This window comes from Heterocephalus glaber, unplaced genomic scaffold (assembly GCF_053883595.1).
Source record: "Heterocephalus glaber isolate CG9 unplaced genomic scaffold, H.glaber_assembly_v1.0 deba00001662, whole genome shotgun sequence".
NCBI lineage: Eukaryota > Metazoa > Chordata > Mammalia > Rodentia > Bathyergidae > Heterocephalus > Heterocephalus glaber.
This window is the reverse complement of record NW_028258403.1, coordinates 2,220,422-2,242,764: the sequence shown is the minus strand read 5'-3', so window position 1 is coordinate 2,242,764 and position 22,343 is coordinate 2,220,422. Positions and strand designations below refer to the sequence as shown.

General features: G+C 43.5%; 1 protein-coding gene, 1 non-coding gene and 1 pseudogene across 8 annotated transcripts in view; 2 read left to right on the top strand and 1 right to left on the bottom strand.

The window, feature by feature from the left end:
* Positions 1 to 21,875, top strand: part of Chd8 (chromodomain helicase DNA binding protein 8) — a 64,085-nt gene extending 42,210 nt beyond the window's left edge. For 5 of the 7 annotated variants that reach the window (XM_021244555.2, XM_013065682.3, XM_021244557.2 and 2 more), the window contains exons 15-38: positions 185 to 328; positions 557 to 812; positions 1,631 to 1,841; positions 2,185 to 2,380; positions 2,966 to 3,133; positions 3,375 to 3,554; positions 3,826 to 3,936; positions 4,238 to 4,434; positions 4,668 to 4,867; positions 4,948 to 5,128; positions 5,213 to 5,302; positions 5,542 to 5,645; positions 11,855 to 11,984; positions 13,674 to 13,749; positions 14,315 to 14,369; positions 14,539 to 14,746; positions 15,131 to 15,339; positions 15,428 to 16,147; positions 16,364 to 16,515; positions 16,951 to 17,253; positions 17,899 to 18,012; positions 18,197 to 18,376; positions 18,732 to 18,848; positions 20,889 to 21,875. In XM_021244555.2, the coding sequence (XP_021100214.1) occupies positions 185 to 328; positions 557 to 812; positions 1,631 to 1,841; positions 2,185 to 2,380; positions 2,966 to 3,133; positions 3,375 to 3,554; positions 3,826 to 3,936; positions 4,238 to 4,434; positions 4,668 to 4,867; positions 4,948 to 5,128; positions 5,213 to 5,302; positions 5,542 to 5,645; positions 11,855 to 11,984; positions 13,674 to 13,749; positions 14,315 to 14,369; positions 14,539 to 14,746; positions 15,131 to 15,339; positions 15,428 to 16,147; positions 16,364 to 16,515; positions 16,951 to 17,253; positions 17,899 to 18,012; positions 18,197 to 18,376; positions 18,732 to 18,848; positions 20,889 to 21,455 (4,869 nt within the window). In that variant the 3' untranslated portion in view covers positions 21,456 to 21,875. The remainder of the gene's footprint in view (positions 1 to 184; positions 329 to 556; positions 813 to 1,630; positions 1,842 to 2,184; positions 2,381 to 2,965; positions 3,134 to 3,374; positions 3,555 to 3,825; positions 3,937 to 4,237; positions 4,435 to 4,667; positions 4,868 to 4,947; positions 5,129 to 5,212; positions 5,303 to 5,541; positions 5,646 to 11,854; positions 11,985 to 13,673; positions 13,750 to 14,314; positions 14,370 to 14,538; positions 14,747 to 15,130; positions 15,340 to 15,427; positions 16,148 to 16,363; positions 16,516 to 16,950; positions 17,254 to 17,898; positions 18,013 to 18,196; positions 18,377 to 18,731; positions 18,849 to 20,888) is intronic. The other 2 variants (XM_021244558.2, XM_013065683.3) reach the window with 2 other exon arrangements.
* LOC101698589 (exportin-6 pseudogene) lies at positions 5,641 to 9,908 on the bottom strand (annotated as a pseudogene).
* On the top strand, positions 12,427 to 12,535 carry LOC147822311 (small nucleolar RNA U6-53/MBII-28). The gene has a single exon (XR_015445822.1). It is a non-coding gene; the product is annotated as a small nucleolar RNA U6-53/MBII-28 (small nucleolar RNA).
* Positions 21,876 to 22,343: the final 468 nt, after the last annotated feature.

The window sequence follows — 22,343 nt, the reverse complement described above, 5'->3', positions numbered from 1 at the left end:
AATGCCAGTGAGGTTCTTAAATTGTTGTCAAAGGAGGGGTAGAGTGAAAGAAAAGTTTAGATAGTTATCTGGTTCTTTACCATCATTTTATAGTTGAATTAAAGCTAAAGATCATATATTTGGTGGAAACTCTCGGAGGTCCGTTGTGTCTTTGAATTTTATCATCTGTTTTCTGCATTTCTAGGAACACAAAGTGCTGCTCACAGGAACACCACTGCAAAATACTGTGGAGGAACTGTTCAGCTTACTTCATTTCTTGGAACCTTCACAGTTTCCCTCAGAATCAGAGTTCCTCAAGGACTTTGGTGATCTCAAGACAGAGGAACAGGTAGGAAATCAGTCTTGTGAGGTACACACCCAGGATCCAAAAGGTGGTGGCCATGAGCATCAGCTCCTTTCTGAACTCTTGCTCGCATCATCTGTGGCATTTTCCAAAATCTGTATTCCTCAGAAAATAGAAATCTCTTAATTTTTTTTCCACATTCCCATATAATGTGAGAATATTTGTACTCTTGTTATTTATTGGTTTATTTTTTTTCTGTGTAATGAACCACAGGTTCAAAAGCTACAGGCAATTCTCAAGCCAATGATGCTGAGAAGACTCAAAGAGGATGTTGAAAAAAACTTGGCTCCTAAACAGGAAACCATTATTGAAGTAGAGCTGACTAACATCCAGAAGAAATACTACCGTGCTATTTTGGAGAAGAATTTCTCCTTCCTGTCCAAGGGAGCAGGTCACACCAACATGCCCAATCTACTCAACACGATGATGGAGTTGCGCAAGTGCTGCAATCATCCCTATCTAATCAATGGTGAGGAAACTGCTTATGTTTGCTTTCTCAGTAGTAACTTTTCACAGACAGTGGATGGATTGATCCATCAGGTTTGGAGGTGGAGCAGAACAGTGTGATAGGGTTCTGCTTTTAGAAAAAGATTCTTATGTGAACCATCTTTCTCTGTTTTTTTCTGACCTCTTGGTCTGTATAATCTCCAGAACTAAATAGGATTTACTATTTAAAAATTCAGAAGAACTCCAAATTTGAGAAGATCTGAGGTAGGGTCTCAAGCTCTAACCCAGCTTAGATAAATTAGTGACCTAGCAAGATCCTGTCTCAAAGTAAAGATGGCCAAAAGAGGCTGAGCTCAGTTGAGTTCAGTGCAAAGGACCAATCCCTCATACAGAACAATCTGGATAAATGTCCTCTCTGATAATCCATTACCTTTATTATGGTAATATGGCTTGTATGTTCCATCGTAGTCCTTCTCCATACATTTACTTTTTTTTTTTTAATCCAGTCCATTTACTTATTTTTTTTTAATCCTGTTTACTCATGTAAGACCTGCCTTACTTGGAATATTTTATATAACATAATAGATGATGGTTTGGAATTTTTTTTTTTTTTTTGGTACCGGGGGATCGAACTCGGGTCATTGCGCTTGTGCAGCAGGTGGCGAAACCACTGAGCTAAATCTCCGGCCCAGTTTGGAATTTTTTGATGCTGAACTTCTGTATGTGAGAAATGTTTATTTCAAGTCAGATTACTTTTTATTTGCATTTTTACCCTAATTAAATAAGCCTTAATATGTTTTCACTGAATCTCATTGTCAAGTGTGATTTTTCTTTTGTCAGGTGCAGAAGAAAAAATCCTAACGGAATTTCGAGAAGCTTCCCATATTATACCTCATGACTTCCACCTACAGGCCATGGTCCGTTCAGCTGGCAAATTGGTTCTTATTGACAAGTTACTTCCAAAGCTCAAAGCTGGTGGCCATAAAGTTCTGATATTCTCCCAGATGGTACGCTGCCTAGATATTCTAGAGGATTATCTAATCCAGAGGAGGTGAGAAAAGAGTCATCTAAGTCTTGTAGTTACAGTATCTGCATAAAGCTGCACAAAAGGTTGGGCTATCTCTCCATGGTAGAGTGCTAGCCTACCATTTGTAAGGCCCTGGGTTTGATTCCACTCACCACAGAAAAATAGAAATACTTAAAAGCTTCAAAAAGTAGAGGAAGAGCCTAGGTTTAATTATAGTTGCTGTAAGAGAAGTATTTTAAAGATTATCACTCAATTTAATATGGTTGTTGGCCAGCTAGAGATATGGGAGAACAGGTATCAGTCCTTGTCTGCTTTTTTTGCTTTCTTCTGCTTAGACACTTAAATTTTTTTCTGTGACCCCATACAGGTACTTATATGAACGTATTGATGGGAGAGTTAGAGGCAATCTTCGACAGGCTGCTATTGACCGCTTCAGCAAGCCTGACTCAGACCGCTTTGTCTTCTTGTTATGCACTCGGGCTGGTGGACTTGGTATTAATCTTACAGCTGCTGATACCTGTATCATCTTTGATTCAGATTGGAATCCACAAAATGACCTGCAGGTAAAGAAAATTATTCTCTTAGAGACTACCTGCCTAACCCAGGAGGCTTTCAACGAGCTCAGGATCACTTAGAAGGGCCTGTCTTCTGGAGAGTTTAGAATTATTTACTAAGAGGTGCCGTTAGGTCAGGCTCCAGCAAACTTTCTGTATAGGTAGGATTGTAAATGTTGTAAGTTTGGTTGGCCACATGGTCTCTCTTGCAAGTACTTCTCTCTCGTCCTATAGCACAAAAGCAGCCATAGTATTTAAATGATTGCATAGGACTTTGTCAATAAAACTTTAATTAGAGAAACAGATGTCTGCAACATTCTGTAGTTTGCTGGTCCCTACTCTACATGGTGGGGGGATAATTTCATCTTAAAATTGACTCTTGCAGGCCGCGGATTTAGCTTAGTGGCACCGCGCCTGCCTCACAAGTGCAAGGTCCTGAGTTCGATCCTGGGTACCAAAAAAAAATTGACTTTTGCTTTTGAATTGACCTCATGACTGCTTTATAAATAGGAAATACTTTGATACTATGTATCTTTTCCTTTTCTCCATTTTTGTCACTTTTATGTTACCTTTTTGCTTTCCTTTTTAAACCAGGCCCAGGCACGGTGTCATAGAATTGGGCAGAGCAAAGCTGTGAAGGTGTACCGTCTCATCACTCGTAATTCCTACGAGAGGGAGATGTTTGATAAGGCTAGCCTCAAATTGGGATTGGATAAGGCTGTGCTTCAGTCCATGAGTGGTCGGGATGGCAACATTACTGGAGTAAGTTGTCTATAATTAAGCTCATAGGGGGTCATAGTGCTAGAGGGAGCTAAAAGCTATTTTTACACAGGGATCTGACTATGTTATTTGGGTTCTCAATTATTATTTACTTTTTTTAATCTTTATTTATAATTGACATACTAATTGGATTATTATTTCTTACAGTACAAAAGCTAAAATATTATGGCATGGTTAGATAATATTCTCTCAATAGCCATTTCATCTATCTTGGCTTTTGCAGATCCAACAGTTCTCCAAGAAGGAGATTGAAGATCTCTTAAGAAAAGGAGCATATGCAGCCATAATGGAGGAAGATGATGAGGGTTCCAAGTTTTGTGAAGAGGACATAGACCAGATCTTGTTAAGACGAACTACAACCATCACCATTGAATCTGAAGGAAAAGGTTCTACCTTTGCCAAGGCATGTTCAAATTGTTTTTTGGTTTGGTTTCTTAAGACAGGGTCTTGCCATATCAAAACTAGTCTTCAACTTATGATCCTTTTGCCCAGCCTCCTGATTGCAGGAGTTGTAGGCACACAATGCCATATTTGGTTCCAAGAGGTGTTCTATTTGTTCCAGATGCTAGAAAAAACATTTGAAATCTCCAGGATTTAAATGTGTTTTTACAATGTAATTTACTTCCCTTTGCTCAAAAAGGTGTTTAGTTTACTTTCCCTTTTTTCCTCATTAGGCAAGCTTTGTTGCTTCTGAAAATAGAACAGATATTTCTCTGGATGACCCCAACTTTTGGCAAAAGTGGGCCAAAAAGGCTGATTTAGACATGGATCTGCTTAATAGCAAGGTGAGTTTATTCTTCCTTTAGGAAGCATTGCAGAAGACACATTACTTTCAGTCTTTGTAACTGTTCTGATTCTTCATTGCTAATTGCAGTTTATGATAATTGGTATGTAAGATCTACCTAGGAAGCCCTGGAAAACACTTAGATATCTATATTTAATTTTTCTTCCTGGGATCTAGATTAATTTAATGTTTTTTAAAAAAATCAATTTTCATGTTACATCCAAAGTTGTTTCAGTCTATAATTGTTTCCTTTTCCCATGAGCATATCACGAAGAGAGTTATTTCTCCTGTTCTCTGCACAGAATAACTTGGTGATTGACACACCTAGAGTGCGAAAACAGACCCGCCACTTCAGCACTCTGAAAGATGATGACCTGGTAGAATTCTCTGACTTAGAAAGTGAAGATGATGAGAGGCCACGCTCCCGCAGACATGACCGCCATCATGCCTATGGGCGCACTGACTGCTTCCGGGTGGAAAAGCACCTCTTGGTATATGGGTAAGAACCCATCTTGCCCTGAGAGGTAGTGCATCTCTGTCCTGATGCTCTGTTGCCTTTCAAATTGGAGGGGATCACTGAAAAATTTTTGCCTTGGAATCAGTTCATTTATTTTGTTGCCATCCGTTCTAAGATTTTGTGTCACATTTCTTGGAAGATGTAAGTCTGGAAGTCAGGGAAATATCACTGAATTAGAGTTCCCAGAATAATATTAATAGTTTTCTTTTTGTTAGTTGGGGACGTTGGCGAGATATTCTATCCCATGGGCGCTTCAAGCGACGTATGACTGAACGAGATGTGGAGACGATATGCCGTGCCATCCTGGTATACTGTCTTCTGCACTACCGTGGGGATGAAAATATCAAAGGCTTCATTTGGGACTTGATTAGCCCTGCCGAAAATGGCAAAACAAAAGAACTGCAGAATCATTCGGGTAATTATCAACTCCTTACTTTTCATCTTTTCAAAAATTGTTTAGTAGTTTTCAGGTCTAAGGGTTTTTCTCAATCCAAGTCTTCAATGTCTCCCCTTCCCCAGGTCTATCTATCCCTGTGCCCCGTGGACGCAAGGGGAAGAAAGTCAAGTCCCAAAGTACTTTTGATATTCATAAGGCAGACTGGATCCGGAAATATAACCCTGATACTCTCTTTCAAGATGAGAGTTACAAGAAGCACTTGAAACATCAGTGTAACAAGTAAGGGTAGAAGTCAGCAAAGACATTTCCCTCCAACACTTTTCTACACTGTCACTAAGCCAGCTTCTCCACCCTCCTTTGTAGGGTCCTATTGCGAGTGCGAATGCTGTACTACCTGAGGCAGGAAGTTATTGGTGACCAGGCAGAAAAGGTGTTAGGGGGCGCTATTGCCAGGTAAAGCTCTTCTCTATTTTTTATATGCCTTGCCTTATTCCAGGACTGATTGGTTTGCTTCTTCATTTCTATACTGTCTTTGAGATATCTGATAATTAAAATCTGTGTGTCAAATCTTTAACCATGTATTTGGTGCAAGGAAATAGGGCAGATGCACGAACATTTAAATTAAAGGACAGTAGCTGCAATAATCTTTCCAAGGACTGTCACTTTAATTTTCTCCCTTTTATACCTTTTAGTGAGATTGACATATGGTTCCCAGTAGTGGACCAGCTGGAAGTTCCAACAACATGGTGGGACAGTGAGGCTGACAAATCCCTGCTCATTGGAGTCTTTAAACATGGTAGGTGCCTTCTCCAAGCCTATTCTCTCCCATTGAAGATTTATGTTGACAAGTAGAACATCTAGCAAAATGCTCATGACAGAGAACTGAGTTCTTTCGTTCTTTTGTTCTTTCTTTCTTTCTTTCTTTTTTGTTTTAACAAGGTAAGCATTTTATTTTTCATTAAGCTTTGTTTCTTAGTATCACAATGGAATGATGAGAAAACAAGAACAAAAACATGAGTCTTTACAAATCGCTGGCAGAGCAGACACTCCAAGGCAATTGGAGGGGATGGGTGGAGGCTCAACAGAAACAGTCTGAGCATCACTTCTCCTGGCCAGTTGGCCCGGGGCGCTGGGGAGGCCAAATGGTGACAAGGTGGCACTGTCGTAAGCTGTCCTTGGTGCTTCTGCCCCATGACTGCTCTCCACAGATCGCTCTGCAGATCTCCCAGTGACTGGGGTACTTGGCCCCAGGACTCCTCCTGCTGCAAGTGTCCTGGGAACCAACAAGAGCAGCAGTGGACCTGGAGCCGGCTCTGCTGGGCTGTGGCAGGACGGGCAGTAGAGGGCAGAGGCCAGCCTCACTGCTCAGGGCCGAGACTTGCCTGGCGACGCCTGTGGTGCAGGCGGAGGCACAGGCAGTACGGCCACTGTGCAGCAGTGCATGTACCTTGGCAGTGGGCTAGAGCTTCACAGTGCCGGGAGGCAGGCTGTCATTCCAGAGCCAGTAGTAGTGCAGGTTGTTGACCAGCCTATGCACACTCTGGGTGAATGAGGGTAGGTCCCGATTCATCTTGAAATTCCACCCCAGCACATTTTTCTGGTTGGCATCCACACGATCACAGCTGCTCAGGAACCCTGGAAGGAAGACTGCAAATAAGCCATCGAAGTCGACAGAGGCCACGTTGTAAATGGTGATGCCAGTCTCCTCTTGCAGGAGGTCATGGGACTTGTGAACCAGGATCTGGAGCAGGACGTTCACGAACTGGAAGAGCATGATGGTCCAGAAGATCTTCTTGTGGTACAGCTTCTGCTTGGTGTTGAGAGTCTCTAAGTAGAACAGATTTTGTTTGAAAGGGTGGATGTCTGCATGGAGAAAGGACTGTCTAAAAGCCTGCATGATGACACTGAGCTGGGCCTCATTCTCCATCTGCTCCTCCGCAAGTCCCCTCTGCACACTGGCCAGGACAGTGAACTTAAAGAAGTAGCACCAGTTGTGATGGAGCGTCCAGAAAAAGAGCTCAAACAGCTTGGCCTTCACATCAGGGAAGGGATGCCCAGCAATGATGGGGTACACCTGCTCCATGCACAGGGCAATAATGCTGGGGAGGAAGGGCTTGAATACCTGGCCAGGCTCCTGTACCACCACCTGCAGGATCTTCAGGAACTTCTCCACCACCCAGAAGCCAGTGCTGCCTTTGTGGAGGATGCTTTCAGCCAACTGTTCTCTGGTAAACATGTTGAGGAAAGTCTGTATGATCTGTTCAGTGAAAGGCACACCCATCTGTACTCTAAGGCCGCGAAACAGAGTGAGGAAGAAGCTCAACATCTCATCAGTCACATCTGACTGATGGATAAAAGCTGGAGAGAGGGCCAAGGAGATCAGAATGGATTCTTGCAGCGACTGGTAGCAGATCTGTCGGGACTTGGTGGACTCCCCATAGATGTTCTTCTGGTGGATAATCACTTTGGTGTCATCCAGTGGCACCTTCCTCTGTGGGGCGACACTGTCAGGCTTCAGGCTGAGCTAGTGTCTGGAGAGTGCAGAGATGAGGCTGGCATGGTTGAGAGAGCGCATGGGCCACTGCTGCTCATTCTCGGGGAAGGTTTGGCCACGGAAGCAGCAAGATGTTAGAGAGTGCACGGCACACCAACACCTGTGCCTTATCGACAAGTCACTGTGCAGAAGTATCAGTGATCCTGTTGAACACCTTCTGCACTGCAGGGATGCTAATCAGAAAGACGGGCCGCACAGTGGTGGCCAGGGAGACCAGTAAGTGGCACACAGACAGCAGTAACTTGTCTTGGACCTTGGTGCTGATGAACAGTGTGACTGCATCCATGGTAGTGGAGATGAGTGTCACAAACTGCTGTGTGTTCTGCCAGTGTGCTTCGCTGCAATACTGTGGCAGCCAGTGGGAGTAGGCCTGGAGTGCAGCCAGGAACTGTGCGTGCACATCAATGAGGTTGGGTTTCAGCACCGACAGCACGGCAGTTTCGATGTTGTACAGTTTGATCTGAGATCGGTACAGAGTGACTTTGACCAACCTCTCCATGACTATGAGGGCATCACTGAACCTTGAAGCAAACACATCCCCAGGGAAGTACTCAGCTAGGGGACCCACAGCCTGGAGCAGGGAGCTCAAGTCTCTGAGGGAGCAGTGCAAGCGCCGGCAGTCATTCTCTGCAGTGATGTTCAGCCTGTGCCCTGACCCTGAAGTAACTATAAACTGCTGTAATCGCAAATAAACTTCTAAATTGTCTTGAAGAACTGGGAACAGAGTTGAGAAGGCGTGTGTAGGAAGGATCTCCATCACTTTGGCCACTACCTCCAAGCTCTGGCATACTGCTGCCACTCTGTCTGCTGATCGTCATCCAGAGTCTTATCATCCAACTCCTCCAGCTGGGCCTGGTTGTATCTAAACTGGATTCGGTTCAACACCTCTGTGAGCAAGAGGACCAGGGCATCTTTGTACCTGTTGAGAACTGCTTCCTAGTCTCCCAGACGACTTTTAATTTTACTTGTCAGTCCAAAAAGAGTGTCCAGGTACCCAAACAAGAGAAGTAATCTTCATGAGTAGTCTGATGAAATGTATACTTGAACAAGAGTGTCAGAAACTCCACCATGGGAAACTGGGAATAGGACTGATTCTCCTTAAGTGAACACTCACGAAGAGCCGCAGGAAGTGTAAACTTCTCAATGTAGTTGTCATCGAGCTCTTCAAGCCTACTCTTCACTGTGTGGGCATTGTTACCCTTGGTGATTTTCTGCAAGAGGTAGAAAGTCTCCTGGAACATACACAGTAAATACTCCTCAAATTCCATAGGCACGCAGTTCTTGGACATGAGTTCATTGATGCAGGACATGGCCAGGACCCCAAGTCGACCACGCTCCTGACCCAATACACAATGCTGGCTGCTACCATTCACTGAGGCCATCTTTCTGGCTCGGGTGTCACAGCCAAAGCATACAAAGTGGAAGATGGTGGTGAGGAGGGACAAGGTGATGCTGGCAGACAGAGGAATCCAACTGAAGAGGTGGGCCAGGCACTCCAGGGCCAAGGAGCAGACATACTCACTATCTGTGTCAAGGATGGGGATTGGCTGACTCAACAGCTTGGCTGAACTAGGACTCTGCAGCAGGTTACTCAGCAAATCACCACTTTCTCCAGAGGTCGGGGACGGTGGTGGAGTGGCAGCAGTGACAGTGTTTGCCCCAGACTCTCTCCAAGATACCTGTCAGGCACCCAAGCACGGTCTGCACCTGGTCCAGCAGCAGCATCCGCAACTCCTTCCAAGCCACACTGAGGTCTTCACAGGGGTGAGCTAGCTCTTCTGAGGTTGTCTTCAACATGATCAGCCCAAGAGTTGTTGCAGGAGACCGGATCAACTGTAAAATGTTAATAAAAAAGTCATGGTAGAACATGGACCAGTCTTGACATCCAATATCAACAGTAACTTTGCAGTTTGTTCTGGATAAAGTAAGGTAAAGTTTTATGGTGAGCCAAAAGGAGTTTGGGCAGACAGCTACGGATTTCCATCTTATCCTGAGATGGTAACCCAAGCCACATTTTATTGATCAGCTTCTCAAAAACCGATAAACTGTACATCATGACATCGTCATTCCTGGTGCTAGAGAGAAAATACAGGTAGAATCTCCACGCTCCTATTTGCTCGGCAAAGTTATTAAGAAGCTCCTCTATCTCACGTTTTCTTACATTGGTCATTCAATCATGAAAAAAATTCTGTCATCAGACTTTCCAAAGCCCTGAGAGAGGCTTCTTCAGATGCCATGCTGGCCGGGAAGGGGCTGCTCAGGTGAGCTGGCTCTTGGGCTTTGTACACGTTGGGCTCATGCTGGTCAGGTCATGATCCCAGCAGGCTCGGAAGACCCCCGCTCCTGCAAAAACAACTCCTTCCCCACTCTGGCACCCCTGGGACCCCCTAAAAAGGGCACAGCTGCCCGGCCCGCCTCATCGGGGACCCCAAGGACAACACATCCACAACCCCCGTGCCCCTCCCCAAGGAAACGGAAGAAGCAGGAAATGGGGCTGGAAGGCTGGAGAGGAGGCAGCGGCTGGTGTGGGGGGGGGCACCCAGACCCGGCCCTGAGGCTCCTGGGAGGAGGCTGGAGGGGCCTCATAGGTAGGCGTGGCCTGGCTGACTGGCTGGCTCAGGGCTCTTAGAGGCCCGTGGGTTCGCGCTGTCCTCACTGCCCCCCCGAGCATCCCTGCGTGCGCCCCCCGACCACCCTGAGTTCTTTCATTACTTTTCAGTAAATTTATATTTGAACATGTCTTTCTTTCTTTTTCTTTTTTTTTTTTTTTGTTACTGGGGATCGAACTCAGGACCTGGTGCTTTTGAGGCAGGCAGTGGAACCACTGAGCTAAATCCCCAGCAGTAAATTTATATTTGAATAGGAAACTAGTTCTTAAATATCCAGAGCCAGTCAGTTTGTTTCTATAAATAGATGTTCACGAAAGACCAGATGGATAATTAAATCCCAAGGTAGGGGGTATCCCATTTGTTATGTAATCACTACTACCAGTATGTTGTAGGATCTAAGTTAAAATTCAACAATCAGGAGAAGTAATACATGCACCCTTCTGCCAATAACCACAGTACAGCTGGGCGTGGTGATGCACATCTGTAATCCCAGCACTCAGCAGGAGGAGTGTCACGAGTTCAAGGCCAGACTAGGTTATGTAGTGATTTCAAGGCCAGCCTGAACTACATAGTGAGACCCTGTCTCAAAAAACACACACAGTTAATTCATATGGCTTTCCTGTGGCTTGCTGAATGTGTTCGTTCAATTGATTGATTGATTGATTTGGTACCGGGGATCGAACTCGGGTCCTTACGCTTGCACAGCAGGCGGCGAAACCACTGAGCTAAATCCCCGGCCCAAGTGTTCTGTTTAAATGTCCCATTTGTCTGAATGTTCAGCAGTCACGCTTACATAGGTAAGACTATTCTCTTTGCAATTTTGGCTAATACCAAATTCCAAGCACTAAAAGCAGTGGGTGCTAATTTCCAGTACTTTTGTGTATAGGGATGTCTTTCACTTTTGAAAGAAAGTATTTTTCAACACTGCCTGGCCTACTGGAGGCCCTGTGTTCAATCTCCAGACCCTCCCTTCAAAAAACCTTTTATGTCTATAAAAAAAAAAAAAAATGATGGGCCAGGGATTTAGCTCAATGGTTCCACCACCTGCTTTGCAAGCGCAGGATCCCAAGTTCAATCTCTGGTACCAAAAAAAAAAAAAGTGATGGCACTTAATATACATGTTTTTGAAAAGTTTAATGAGATAAGAAACACTATGAACAGTTGTGAGGCACCAGCATTTAGAAGAGTCCAAACATCCTAAAATATGTTCATTCATTCATCCATTCACTATTCAACAGTATTCACTAAGTACTTACAGGTACAGATTTTTTATTCTTCATTTGAGAATGTGTGATTTACCCCTAAATTATTTGAGTTTACTTTCTTCATTTATACAATAAGAGTGATGATAGAAAGATTACCAGTTAAATGACTATAGAGATGTATTGTTATATAAATTTGTTGAATTTATATGTGGCATGGTGCCATGCACCTGTTATCCTGACACTTGGGAGGCTGAGGTGGGAGGATCACCTCGAGTTGGAGGCCATCCTGTACATAGTGAGCTCAAGGGGCAGCCTGAACTACATAGTGAGACCCTGTCTCAACCCCCTTCCCAAAAAAAGTTGCTTAAATTAAGCAACTTAACTAAGTTGCTATTAAGTTAAATATAGGAGCCAGGGATTTAGCTCAGTGATTCTAGCACCTGCCTCGCAAGCGCAAGGTCCTGAGTTCGACCCCCAGTACCCCCAAAAAAGTTAAATATATTAATAAACTGAGGAGCTATCAAGTTGAGGTTGTATTTTGCAGTAGCCCACATACTCCAAGAGCATACAAAGTAAGCATCATAGCAAAATGGATCTGATTTTTTTCTTTTCAATTTATGTCCTTTTTTTCTTCTAGGCTATGAGAAATACAATACTATGAGGGCAGACCCAGCCTTATGCTTCCTGGAAAAGGCTGGTCGACCAGATGACAAAGCCATTGCAGCTGAACATCGAGTGTTAGATAATTTCTCTGATATAGTAGAAGGGTAAGCATTGCTGTAGTTCTCGTCAAAGTTCTGCATCCACTCTGTGGAGGGTATTGCTTGTATTAAGGGATAATATAACTCTAGCCTTGACTGAAGCCATTGGGACTCTTAATGGTGACTATGTTTAGATACATTAAATTGTTTGTAAGGAGTAGGACCAGCATATTTAGGATTTCATAAACTGGTGTAAACCACACATTGCCATAAAATGCAGCTGAGGGTGAAAAATCACTGTTACTCCCAAATAGCTTATTTATGTTTTATTATAATGCTCTTCTGTACAGCTATAGTAGCTGAGAAATAACTGGTTCTCTTGAAAGTGAACTACTAGGCAGCTTTCACATGCTACTTATATGGTAGAAGTTGGGCAATTTTAGCTGTGGTTTATCATCCCCCAATGATGCCTGACACATGCAGGTTATTTGTTCTGCTTGGGTACATGTCCCGATGATGAGTTGCCATGCTAATACTGAGCCATCAGCTAGGGCAAGTTGCCTTGGTTTGGGTGCCAGTGAGTTTAACAAAACTTCTCACATGGAGACCTGAGGGACATATAAAATAGTTGGCTTAGTTACCTGTCTAGTCCATTATGACCATGAGATTTCTCCTTGATGATCAGTTTGCTTGGTGTAGGAACCTCAGATAAAATTGGGTTACTTATTTATTGCAAATCATTTAATGTCACCTTTCTGTTCCATAGAGAAAAGTAGTAAAGACAAAAACACGGACCATTCAAATAAATAGTTAATTGCAAAGGAGGGAGAAAATGAAAAGGGACTATCAAAAGGAAGTATGCTGATCAAAGTATTTCATTTCAAGCTGTGCTTAAGCCAGGCATAGTGGTGCATACCTATAATCCTAGCACTTGAGAAGCTGAACCAGGAGGATACTGTGAGTGCAAGACCAGCCTGAAAGAGTAGCAAGAGCCTGTCTCAAAAAAGAAGCTGGGCCTACTGGCACATGACTATAAGCACACCTACTTGGGAGTCTGAGGCAGGAGGCTCACTTGAGCCCATGAGTTAGAGCAACATAGTGAGACATTGGAAACACTGTCTTACAAAACAAAACACAGGTAACATGGCAGCCTGGCATGCAGTGCAGGCCTGTAATACCGGCACTGTAGGAGGCTGAGGCAAGAGGATTACAAGTGTAAGCTTAGCCTAGAGATTCAATGACTTAGTGAGACCCTGTCTCAAAATAAAAAATTAAAAGGGTTGGAGGTATCTGGGTTTGGTGGTACACACCTGTAATCCCTGCACTTGGGAGGGTGAGGCAGGGGGATTGCTTCAAGTTCAAGGCTATCCTAGGCTACATGGTAAGTTCAAGACCAGCCTGGACTACACAGTAAGACCCTGTCTCAAAAAACTAAAAAAATAAAAATAAAAAAGGGGTGGGGGTGTCAGTACAAAGGTCCTGGGTTCAATCCCCAGTGCCACAAAAAAAAATAAAGATACTTTATTTCAAACTGAAGCAATTATGAATGGCACTTTGTTAGTCTTCCCTGGTTATTTACTTTGTTGAATGCTATATTAATAGATCCAAAGCGTGGTACCTGGTTTGTCTTTCCTGTAAGCATGAAGTTAAAGACTGTCTCATGTTCAACTGTGTTTAGTCAGAGCTTCCTCCTAGGTTCCTCTTAATGACAGAAAATATATTATTAACATTTTCTTTTGCTTTGGATTATTTTAGGGTTGATTTTGATAAGGATTGTGAAGATCCTGAATATAAACCACTCCAAGGTCCCCCAAAGGACCAAGATGATGAGGTAAAGGATTCTCCCTTGAGTCTAGCTTTTCTCTATTACTAGTTTGTTTTCTTCCATTTTCAGAATTGTGAAGTATATTGATTCATTTATAATAGTAAAATATTGTAATAGTCTGTAAAGTATTAATGGGAAGGGTTTTAATGTTAGCTGGGAAAGATCAGGGTGGCTTTGTGGAGGAGGTGGGACCTACACTGGATGTTGAAGGATATTATTTGACTAATAAATTCATATGTCCTGGCCAGGCATGGTGGCACATGCCTGTAATCCCAGCACTTGGGAAGCTGAGGCAGGAGGATCACCATGAGTTTAAGGGTACCCTTGACTATACAGTGAGAACCTGTATCAAAAAACATATAAATTAAATTAATTAAATTACTAAGTCCCATTATCTTTGGGCCACTAATAAGAATTCGTCTTTCGAAAAATTAAAAAAAAGGTCTTTCAGATTCTACTTTCTTACTCTTCTTTTAGTTGGTTGCTTCCAAATTTTGTGAGAGTTCTTTTCAGAGTGTCAACTTCCCCCTTTCCCTCCCCTCCATCCTGTGGGGTGGATCTCCTTCTCTAGGGTGATCCCTTGATGATGATGGATGAGGAGATCTCAGTGATTGATGGAGATGAAGGTAAACTTAAGGTCAACTAGTACAGTTTGTGTGGGGTGGAGAGTTGGGGAATTATTGACTAAATTCTGTCCTGGCATTTCTAAGAGCTTTGCCTATGGGTGGGAATAGTACAGTATTTCTGTAGTATTCTTTGTCTATCTTTCTATTCATTCTACTTTGTTTCTCACAGCCCAGGTAACCCAACAGCCGGGACATCTATTCTGGCCTCCAGGATCTGCCCTAACCGCTAGGCTTCGGCGCCTGGTAACAGCGTATCAGCGCAGCTACAAGAGGGAACAGATGAAGATGGAGGCTGCAGAACGTGGGGACCGGCGGCGACGGCGATGTGAAGCAGCTTTTAAACTAAAAGAAATTGCACGGCGGGAGAAACAACAACGGTAACATATAGCTGGGGATTTGGGCCATATTGTAAGTTTGTCTGTGACTAAGGGATTTTTACTGAAAAGCGTTTTAGGAAAAATTTATTTGGAATTCCTAATAAAAAGGTAATGTTTGTCCTTGACTGGTTAGACCTCTAGGACTTAAAAACTGTGCAATAATCATAATTATTTGTCTGCCTCTTTTTCCCTCATTGCTTGGTAATTCCTATGTGTTATATAAATTTTCTTACATCCTTTTCTCCTTTTCTGGGCTTTGTCACGTTTTTATTTTTGTTTTTCCTAGATTGTTTTGGGGTTTTTTTCAGGTATTCTAAACCATCCTAGGAAACCAGATTTCCTGCGTTTTTCTGATCACTGTTGTTACTCCTCTTCCCTTTGTAGATGGACAAGGCGTGAGCAGACTGATTTCTATAGAGTAGTGTCCACCTTTGGTGTGGAATATGATCCTGACAGTATGCAGTTCCATTGGGATCGCTTCCGCACTTTCGCTCGACTAGACAAAAAAACTGATGAAAGCCTTACCAAGTACTTCCATGGCTTTGTGGCCATGTGCCGTCAAGTGTGTCGCCTTCCCCCAGCCGCTGGAGATGGTGAGATGGGAGAGTTCAGGGTGAATGGAGGTGGGGGAAGCACACCAACTCTTGGTTCATTTCTCTTTGCATCTACTGTCTCTTGTAGAACCGCCAGACCCTAATCTATTCATTGAGCCTATCACTGAGGAAAGGGCCTCGTGGACTCTCTACCGTATTGAATTGCTTCGGCGCTTACGGGAACAAGTTTTATGCCATCCCCTTTTGGAAGACCGGCTGGCATTGTGTCAGCCTCCAGGTCCAGAATTGCCCAAATGGTGGGAGCCTGTTCGTCATGATGGGGAGCTTCTACGAGGGGCAGCCCGCCATGGGGTGAGCCAAACAGACTGCAACATCATGCAGGACCCAGACTTCTCTTTTCTGGCTGCCCGTATGAATTATATGCAGAACCATCAGGCAGGAGCACCAGCTACATCCTTGTCACGCTGCTCCACTCCACTGCTACACCAGCAGTACACCTCGCACACTGCCTCACCACTGCCCCTGTGCCCAGATGCTCCCGTTGAAAAGTCACCCGAGGAGACAGCTGCCCAGGTCCCCAGTCTGGAGAGTCTGACTTTAAAGCTAGAGCATGAGATGGTGGCCAGGAGCCGACCAACCCCACAAGACTATGAGATGCGAATAGCCCCCTGTGATACTGCCCCTCTGGTGTCCCGGAGTGTTCCACCAGTCAAACTGGAGGATGAGGATGATTCAGACTCTGAGCTGGACTTGAGCAAGCTGTCGCCATCATCCTCTTCTTCCTCATCCTCATCCAGCTCCAGCTCCAGCACTGATGAGAGTGAGGACGAGAAGGAAGAGAAGCTAAGTGAGTGCATGTGACAGGCTGTTGGACCTCTCCCTTATTCCCCTCTCTGCTCATTCCTTTCTTTCTAAATGCATCCTCTTAAGAGATCCAAATTTGGGTTTGATTAAATATCAAAAGAGTTGTTATTCTGTGGGCCTTTGTTCAAAGCCCTCATAACACCGTTTCCACTTAATATTATTTTACTGTCTCTGCTCACACATTCTATGTGATCTCTAGCTGCTGACCGATCCCGCCCAAAGCTCTATGATGAAGAGAGTCTCCTATCCCTCTCTGTGTCCCAAGACGGATTCCCAAATGAAGATGGAGAACAAATGACCCCTGAGCTTCTGATGCTGCAGGAAAGACAAAGAGCCTCTGAATGGCCCAAGGTAACAGCATCATTCCTCAATATGTGGAGTCCAGAAATAGAATGCAACATTGTGTAAAGGGGAGAGGGAACAATGGTTAGGAGTTTTATTTTTTTTGCTATGTTTAGTGCTACTCTTGGTTTTTTGTGACAGGGTCTTGCTATGTAGTTCAGGCTGGTGTTGAACTCACTATGTAGCCCAGGCTATCATTAAACTCTTAGTGATCCTCCTGCCTCAGCCTCCCAAGTGCTGAGATTACAGGTATTTGCCACCATGCCCAACTAGTGCTATGTTTTTTGCATGAATCTCTTTCAAGTTGCTACTGGGACTCTCATAATGTCCCCACTCTCCTTTCTGCCTTACGATTTTTACCATCCTGCTAATGACAGTACTATTGTATCAGACAATTATGTAGTTAGTACTCAACTCTTAAATCCTATTTTTTCCCCCACCCAGGATCGTGTCCTGATAAACCGTATTGACCTCGTCTGCCAGGCTATACTCTCAGGGAAATGGCCTTCTAGCCGCAGGACCCAGGAAATGATAACAGGAGGAATTTTGGGGCCAGGCAACCACTTACTAGACAGTCCTTCATTAACCCCAGGAGAGTACGGTGACTCTCCAGTCCCTACACCACGAAGTAGCAGTGCAGCTTCCATGGCAGAGGAAGAAGCATCCGCAGTCAGCACAGCAGCAGCCCAGTTCACCAGACTTCACCGAGGCATGGATGAGAAGGAGTTCACAGTTCAGATCAAAGATGTAAGCTCAGCACTGAGGATTGGCAAGTGGGGAAGGAGGCTGTAGTCTTTTCACTAGTTTCACTAATAGGATACTAAACACATTTCATTGGCTAACTTTAAAAATGAGAGGAGGAAAAAAAAGTTACCTCATTTAGGAAAAATCATTGAAGTAGGAAAGGATCTCCTGAGGACTAGATTAAAAGAAATGGTATTTTTTGAAGGAAGTTTACTTGACACAAGGCTTTTAGGAGGCCAGATTCTAGATCAGATCCAGATTTTTAAAAAATGAAATCAGGTTTTGGGAAAGCTGTTCAAATGACACCTGAATATTGGTAAACCTTCTTAAATGAGATTTTTTTTTTTTTTTTTTGAGACAAGTCTATGTAGTTTAGGCTGGCCTTGAACTATTTAGTCTAGGTTGGCCTTGAACTCAATCCTCCTGCCTCAGCCTCCTGAGTACTAGGATTACAGGCGTAATCTGGCTGAAATGAAATTTTTTAAAGGAAAAAGTGTCATTGTAAATCTGATTTCTACCTATAGTCAGATGACCTTCCTTTTCACATCATTGAGCCAGAGAATGACCTCTGCCCCAAGTCCCCCAAGCTTAATCTTTACTTTTAAAAACATGTGTTATATGATGTACTGGGTGGGGGTGTCTTTCTAGGAAGAAGGATTAAAGTTAACATTCCAGAAGCACAAACTGATGGCTAATGGAGTAATGGGAGATGGACACCCACTGTTCCATAAGAAGAAAGGGAACAGAAAAAAGCTAGTAGAGGTAAGTAGTAGAGAAAGTCTTTAACCTCATGATTAGATAAGATTTTTTATTCCCAGTAATTGATGAAGGTGGTTGGGACTGAGGGACTGAAAAAATGTAGTTATAATTCCCACTGGCTCTGCTCCCCCTCCCCTCCACCTCAGAGAAGTGTACGCGCTCATGGGGGTGGATTCTGGGTTTGCAGCTGGAGGTGGAGTGCATGGAAGAGCCTAATCACCTTGATGTGGACCTGGAGACCCGGATCCCTGTCATCAATAAGGTGGATGGTACTTTGCTGGTGGGTGAGGATGCCCCTCGCCGGGCTGAACTGGAGATGTGGTTACAGGGTCATCCAGAGTTTGCTGTCGATCCCCGATTTCTAGCGGTGAGTGGCAGCTCCATCCAGCTGGATTTAAAGTCACTCTTTTTGTATTTAAGCTGTATGAGAGGGAGAAAGCATGCCATACTCTTTATCATTGTTTCTGCATCTGCAAGGCAAGGGTAATAATACCCTGTCTTACCTACTTCACAGCATTGTGACGATCAAAATAAAGTATTATTAAACACTTATACTAAATGCTAGGCAAATATTCACTAGTTTGGGGGAGAAATCCACCTGGCAATTTCTCACCAGAACTAATCCCCCTTTTTTTTTTTTTGACATTATTACCTTAATAATTACTTCAGTTACTTCGGAGATTTCTCCTGCCTCTAGGGTAACTGATATATTTCTATTGCAGTACATGGAGGAACGCAGAAAACAGAAGTGGCAGAGATGTAAAAAAAATAATAAAGCAGAATTGAACTGTTTGGGAATGGAAGTAGTACAGACAGCTAACTCTAGAAATGGGAAAAAGGTGAGACTCAAACACTTCTCACAATAGCTGCTAGAAGTTTTTAATGGTAATTGTGACTAATGTTTATTTTTTATCCAGTGTATATTTCTGAGTAAAATTAATTCAGTTCACCAACAAAGGAGCCAGAGTATTTTCCTTGGTATTCTTGTAGTCCTGTGGTACCTTCATCTCTAACAGAACCTAAAATCCTAAAACCGTATCTTTAGTACTTTAAGCATAAGAAAATATAAAAATTAGCTGTGGTAGAAAGAACCTTCAGGGCTTGTCCTGCTCTTCTGAATAACTCAGATTTTTGGCAGATACTGTAACCTGTTATTTTTACAACTTAACCATTAAGAGTTTGGGAGTAAATTTTTGTTTCAATGCTCTAGATTAAATCCAGGGCCTCAAGCATGTTAGATAAATCATCTCCCACTGAGTTATACCCCCAGCTAGATAATCTCAAGTTTTATAATTGTAAAACTGGGTGTTTCTGGGGATTTAGCTCAGTGGTTTTGCAGGCTCAAGGACCCGAGTTCGATCCCCGGTACCAAAAAAAAACCAAACAAACAAACAAAAACTGGGTCTGTGTGCATGCCTGTAATCCTAGCTACTTCATAGGCTGAGGCAGGAGGATGCAAGTTTGAGGCCAGCCCAGGCAACTTAATTTTTATTCACAAAATTTTTAAAAGGAGTGGGAACGACAAAGTCTATTTTGTCCAAACTGGCCCTAAAGTCCTGGGGTTGAGTGATCATCTACCCACCTTAGCCTCCTGAGTCACTGGGTCTAGAATTGTGGGTCATCTTGCCCAGCACAAAATGCTTAAAGTAGAAGTGACCATGAATCTACAGTACAGTACTCTTGGGACTCATAAGAGTTACTATACATTAAAAAGTCCATAAAAATACAGTATTAAACATTTGTTTTTTCCACGTCAAAAGGGTATGTACTCATGTCAGGTGTTAGTCTTAGGTTTGAAATAACATCCAGAAACATAAGTACTGTACCAATTGCGTGAATTTCTTTCTTTTTCTTTTTTAAAAATTTATTTATTTATTTCCTTATTTAATTTTTGAGACAGGGTCTTGCTATGTCGTTGAAGCTGGCCTTGAACTATGTAGCCCATGATGGCCTCGAACTTGTAGCAATCCTCCTGCCTCAGCTTCCCAAGTGCTGGGATTACAGGCATGGGCCACCACACCTGACCTCTCCAATGATGTGAATTTGATGCCATTTCCCCCAGTATTGTGCATAGGCTAACAGTAAAGTAGAAGCACTAAAAGTAGTAACTTCCAGCCTCACTGAACTTAATCATTTAAAGTTCAGCAGATATGTAAATTTTCAATGTGGGAAAAATATTTTACTAAATTTGATGAGTGGGACCTACAATCTTGTTGCTATTTTAAACATCCAGAAGTCTTAACTGACACTCCTCTGATGTAATAATAGAAGACAATTTTACAAAACTTAATATAGTTGTACTTCATTTCACGTGGTAAAATCATGTGAAAGACCTCAGGTGAACTTTTTTCTGTGCATGTTTTGATTTATTCACTGTCTTACCCAGATCCCTTATTAACCAAAGGTAAGCATTTCTTAAATGATTGGTTGGAATAAAGGCACAATGTAGTCCGGGGGGAAAGCACAAACTCCTGTTTCACATGATTATCAGTATTAAATCCTTGATTTTAGCTTCAGTATCAGAGTGCTTCCACCAGCTAAGTCTAACATTTCCTCCTCCCTGTTACTACCAATCAAACCTAGTCTGACTATAGTTACATTGCTTCTCCTAAGAGCCAGGTGTGGTGAATCCCCTCTACTTGGAAGGCTGAGGTAGGAGAATCACAAGTTAAAAGACCAGATCTTGTAGTGAAATCTTGTCAAAATAAAATGGGGGGGGACCTGGGGGTGGGAAGTAGCTCAGTGCTAGAGGACTTACCTAGCATGGGTGAATTCCTAGGTTCAATCCCCAGTATGGGAATAAAAAAGCACCTTTATAAACTATCACTCTGTTGGCTTCCTTTATTCCTTTTTTACCGTCTTCTTTTCCCTCCTCACAGGGTCATCATGCTGAAACTGTGTTCAACCGGGTTTTGCCAGGGCCTGTTACACCAGAGAGCAGCAAGAAGCGAGCCCGTAGGACACGACCAGACCTTTCTAAGATGATGGCCCTGATGCAGGGTGGAGGCACTGGCTCAATGTCTCTGCATAACACCTTCCAACACAGCAGTAGTGGTCTCCAGTCTGTGTCATCTCTGGGTCACAGCAGTGCCACTTCTGCATCTTTGCCTTTTATGCCATTTGTGATGGGTGGTGCAGCATCATCCCCTCATGTAGACTCCAGCACCATGCTTCATCACCACCACCACCACCCCCACCCTCACCATCACCACCATCACCATCCAGGCTTGCGAGCCACTGGCTATCCCTCTTCACCAGCGACTACCACCTCTGGTACTGCCTTGCGGTTGCCACCTCTGCAACCTGAGGATGACGATGAGGAGGAGGATGAAGAAGATGATGATGATTTATCTCAGGGCTATGATAGCTCAGAAAGGGACTTCTCACTTATTGATGATCCTATGATGCCAGCCAACTCAGACTCCAGTGAAGATGCTGATGACTGAAGCCCCAGCATGGTCCCCACTGCTTGGGTGGCTGCTGTATTTTCATTTACTCTGGCCCTTGAACTGTGGAAAAGTGGGAGGGGCAGGGGAGATGTGGGGAAACCCAGGACTCCAGGAGGTGAAAAGGAAAAAAAAAAAAAAAAACCTTGTACCTGATTGCTCCCAATTTTTCAGAGGATTGGGTGGGCAGGGGAACTCCTAAAATAATACACAACCACTTCCTCATTTCTGGGGAATGAAAGGAGACTAGAGCAGCTGGTGCGCTCACCCCTCCCTAGACACCTCCATTAACCACAGACTATGTAGCGCTGGCCCTGGCCTCTGGCAGAGCCTGTTCCTGGCCGAACTGTGGACACAGCTGGAGGGTCAGGAACTGTTCCCTTCCTTCCCCTTGGCATTAATAAATTTAAGTTAATCCTTTTCCACTCTTCCCTTGTCCTATATTTGCTAAAACCCAATAGTATAAGTATTCATCAGCACGGTGGATAGTTTCAAAACCATTTTCCTAAGGTTCAGTACTGTTCAGTTACCTTGGATAGAGCAGAAGTCATTTGTATTGATCTAAAGGGTGTATATAAATATTGACTGGCCAGTTTGCTAAAGCCAAGGGAATGATTTAAGGTGAACAGTAGATTAAAAATTCAACGTGTCGAACTCCACATTCTTGTAAGAGATGAGGAGAAACCTCAAGAACCAGGTATATTTTTTTAATTAACTGAAATAATGGTACTTTTGGGAAAGCCACAGGATGGTGTCACTTCACAAAATGCATCAAGGAGGCTGGCTGACAGGATGCTCTCACCACCTGGCCTGGGGAAGAAACTAAGGGCTTTTGGAACCCCTCCAGCCATGTTTCCTCCAACCCTGTTACTATTCCACCGTTCAGAC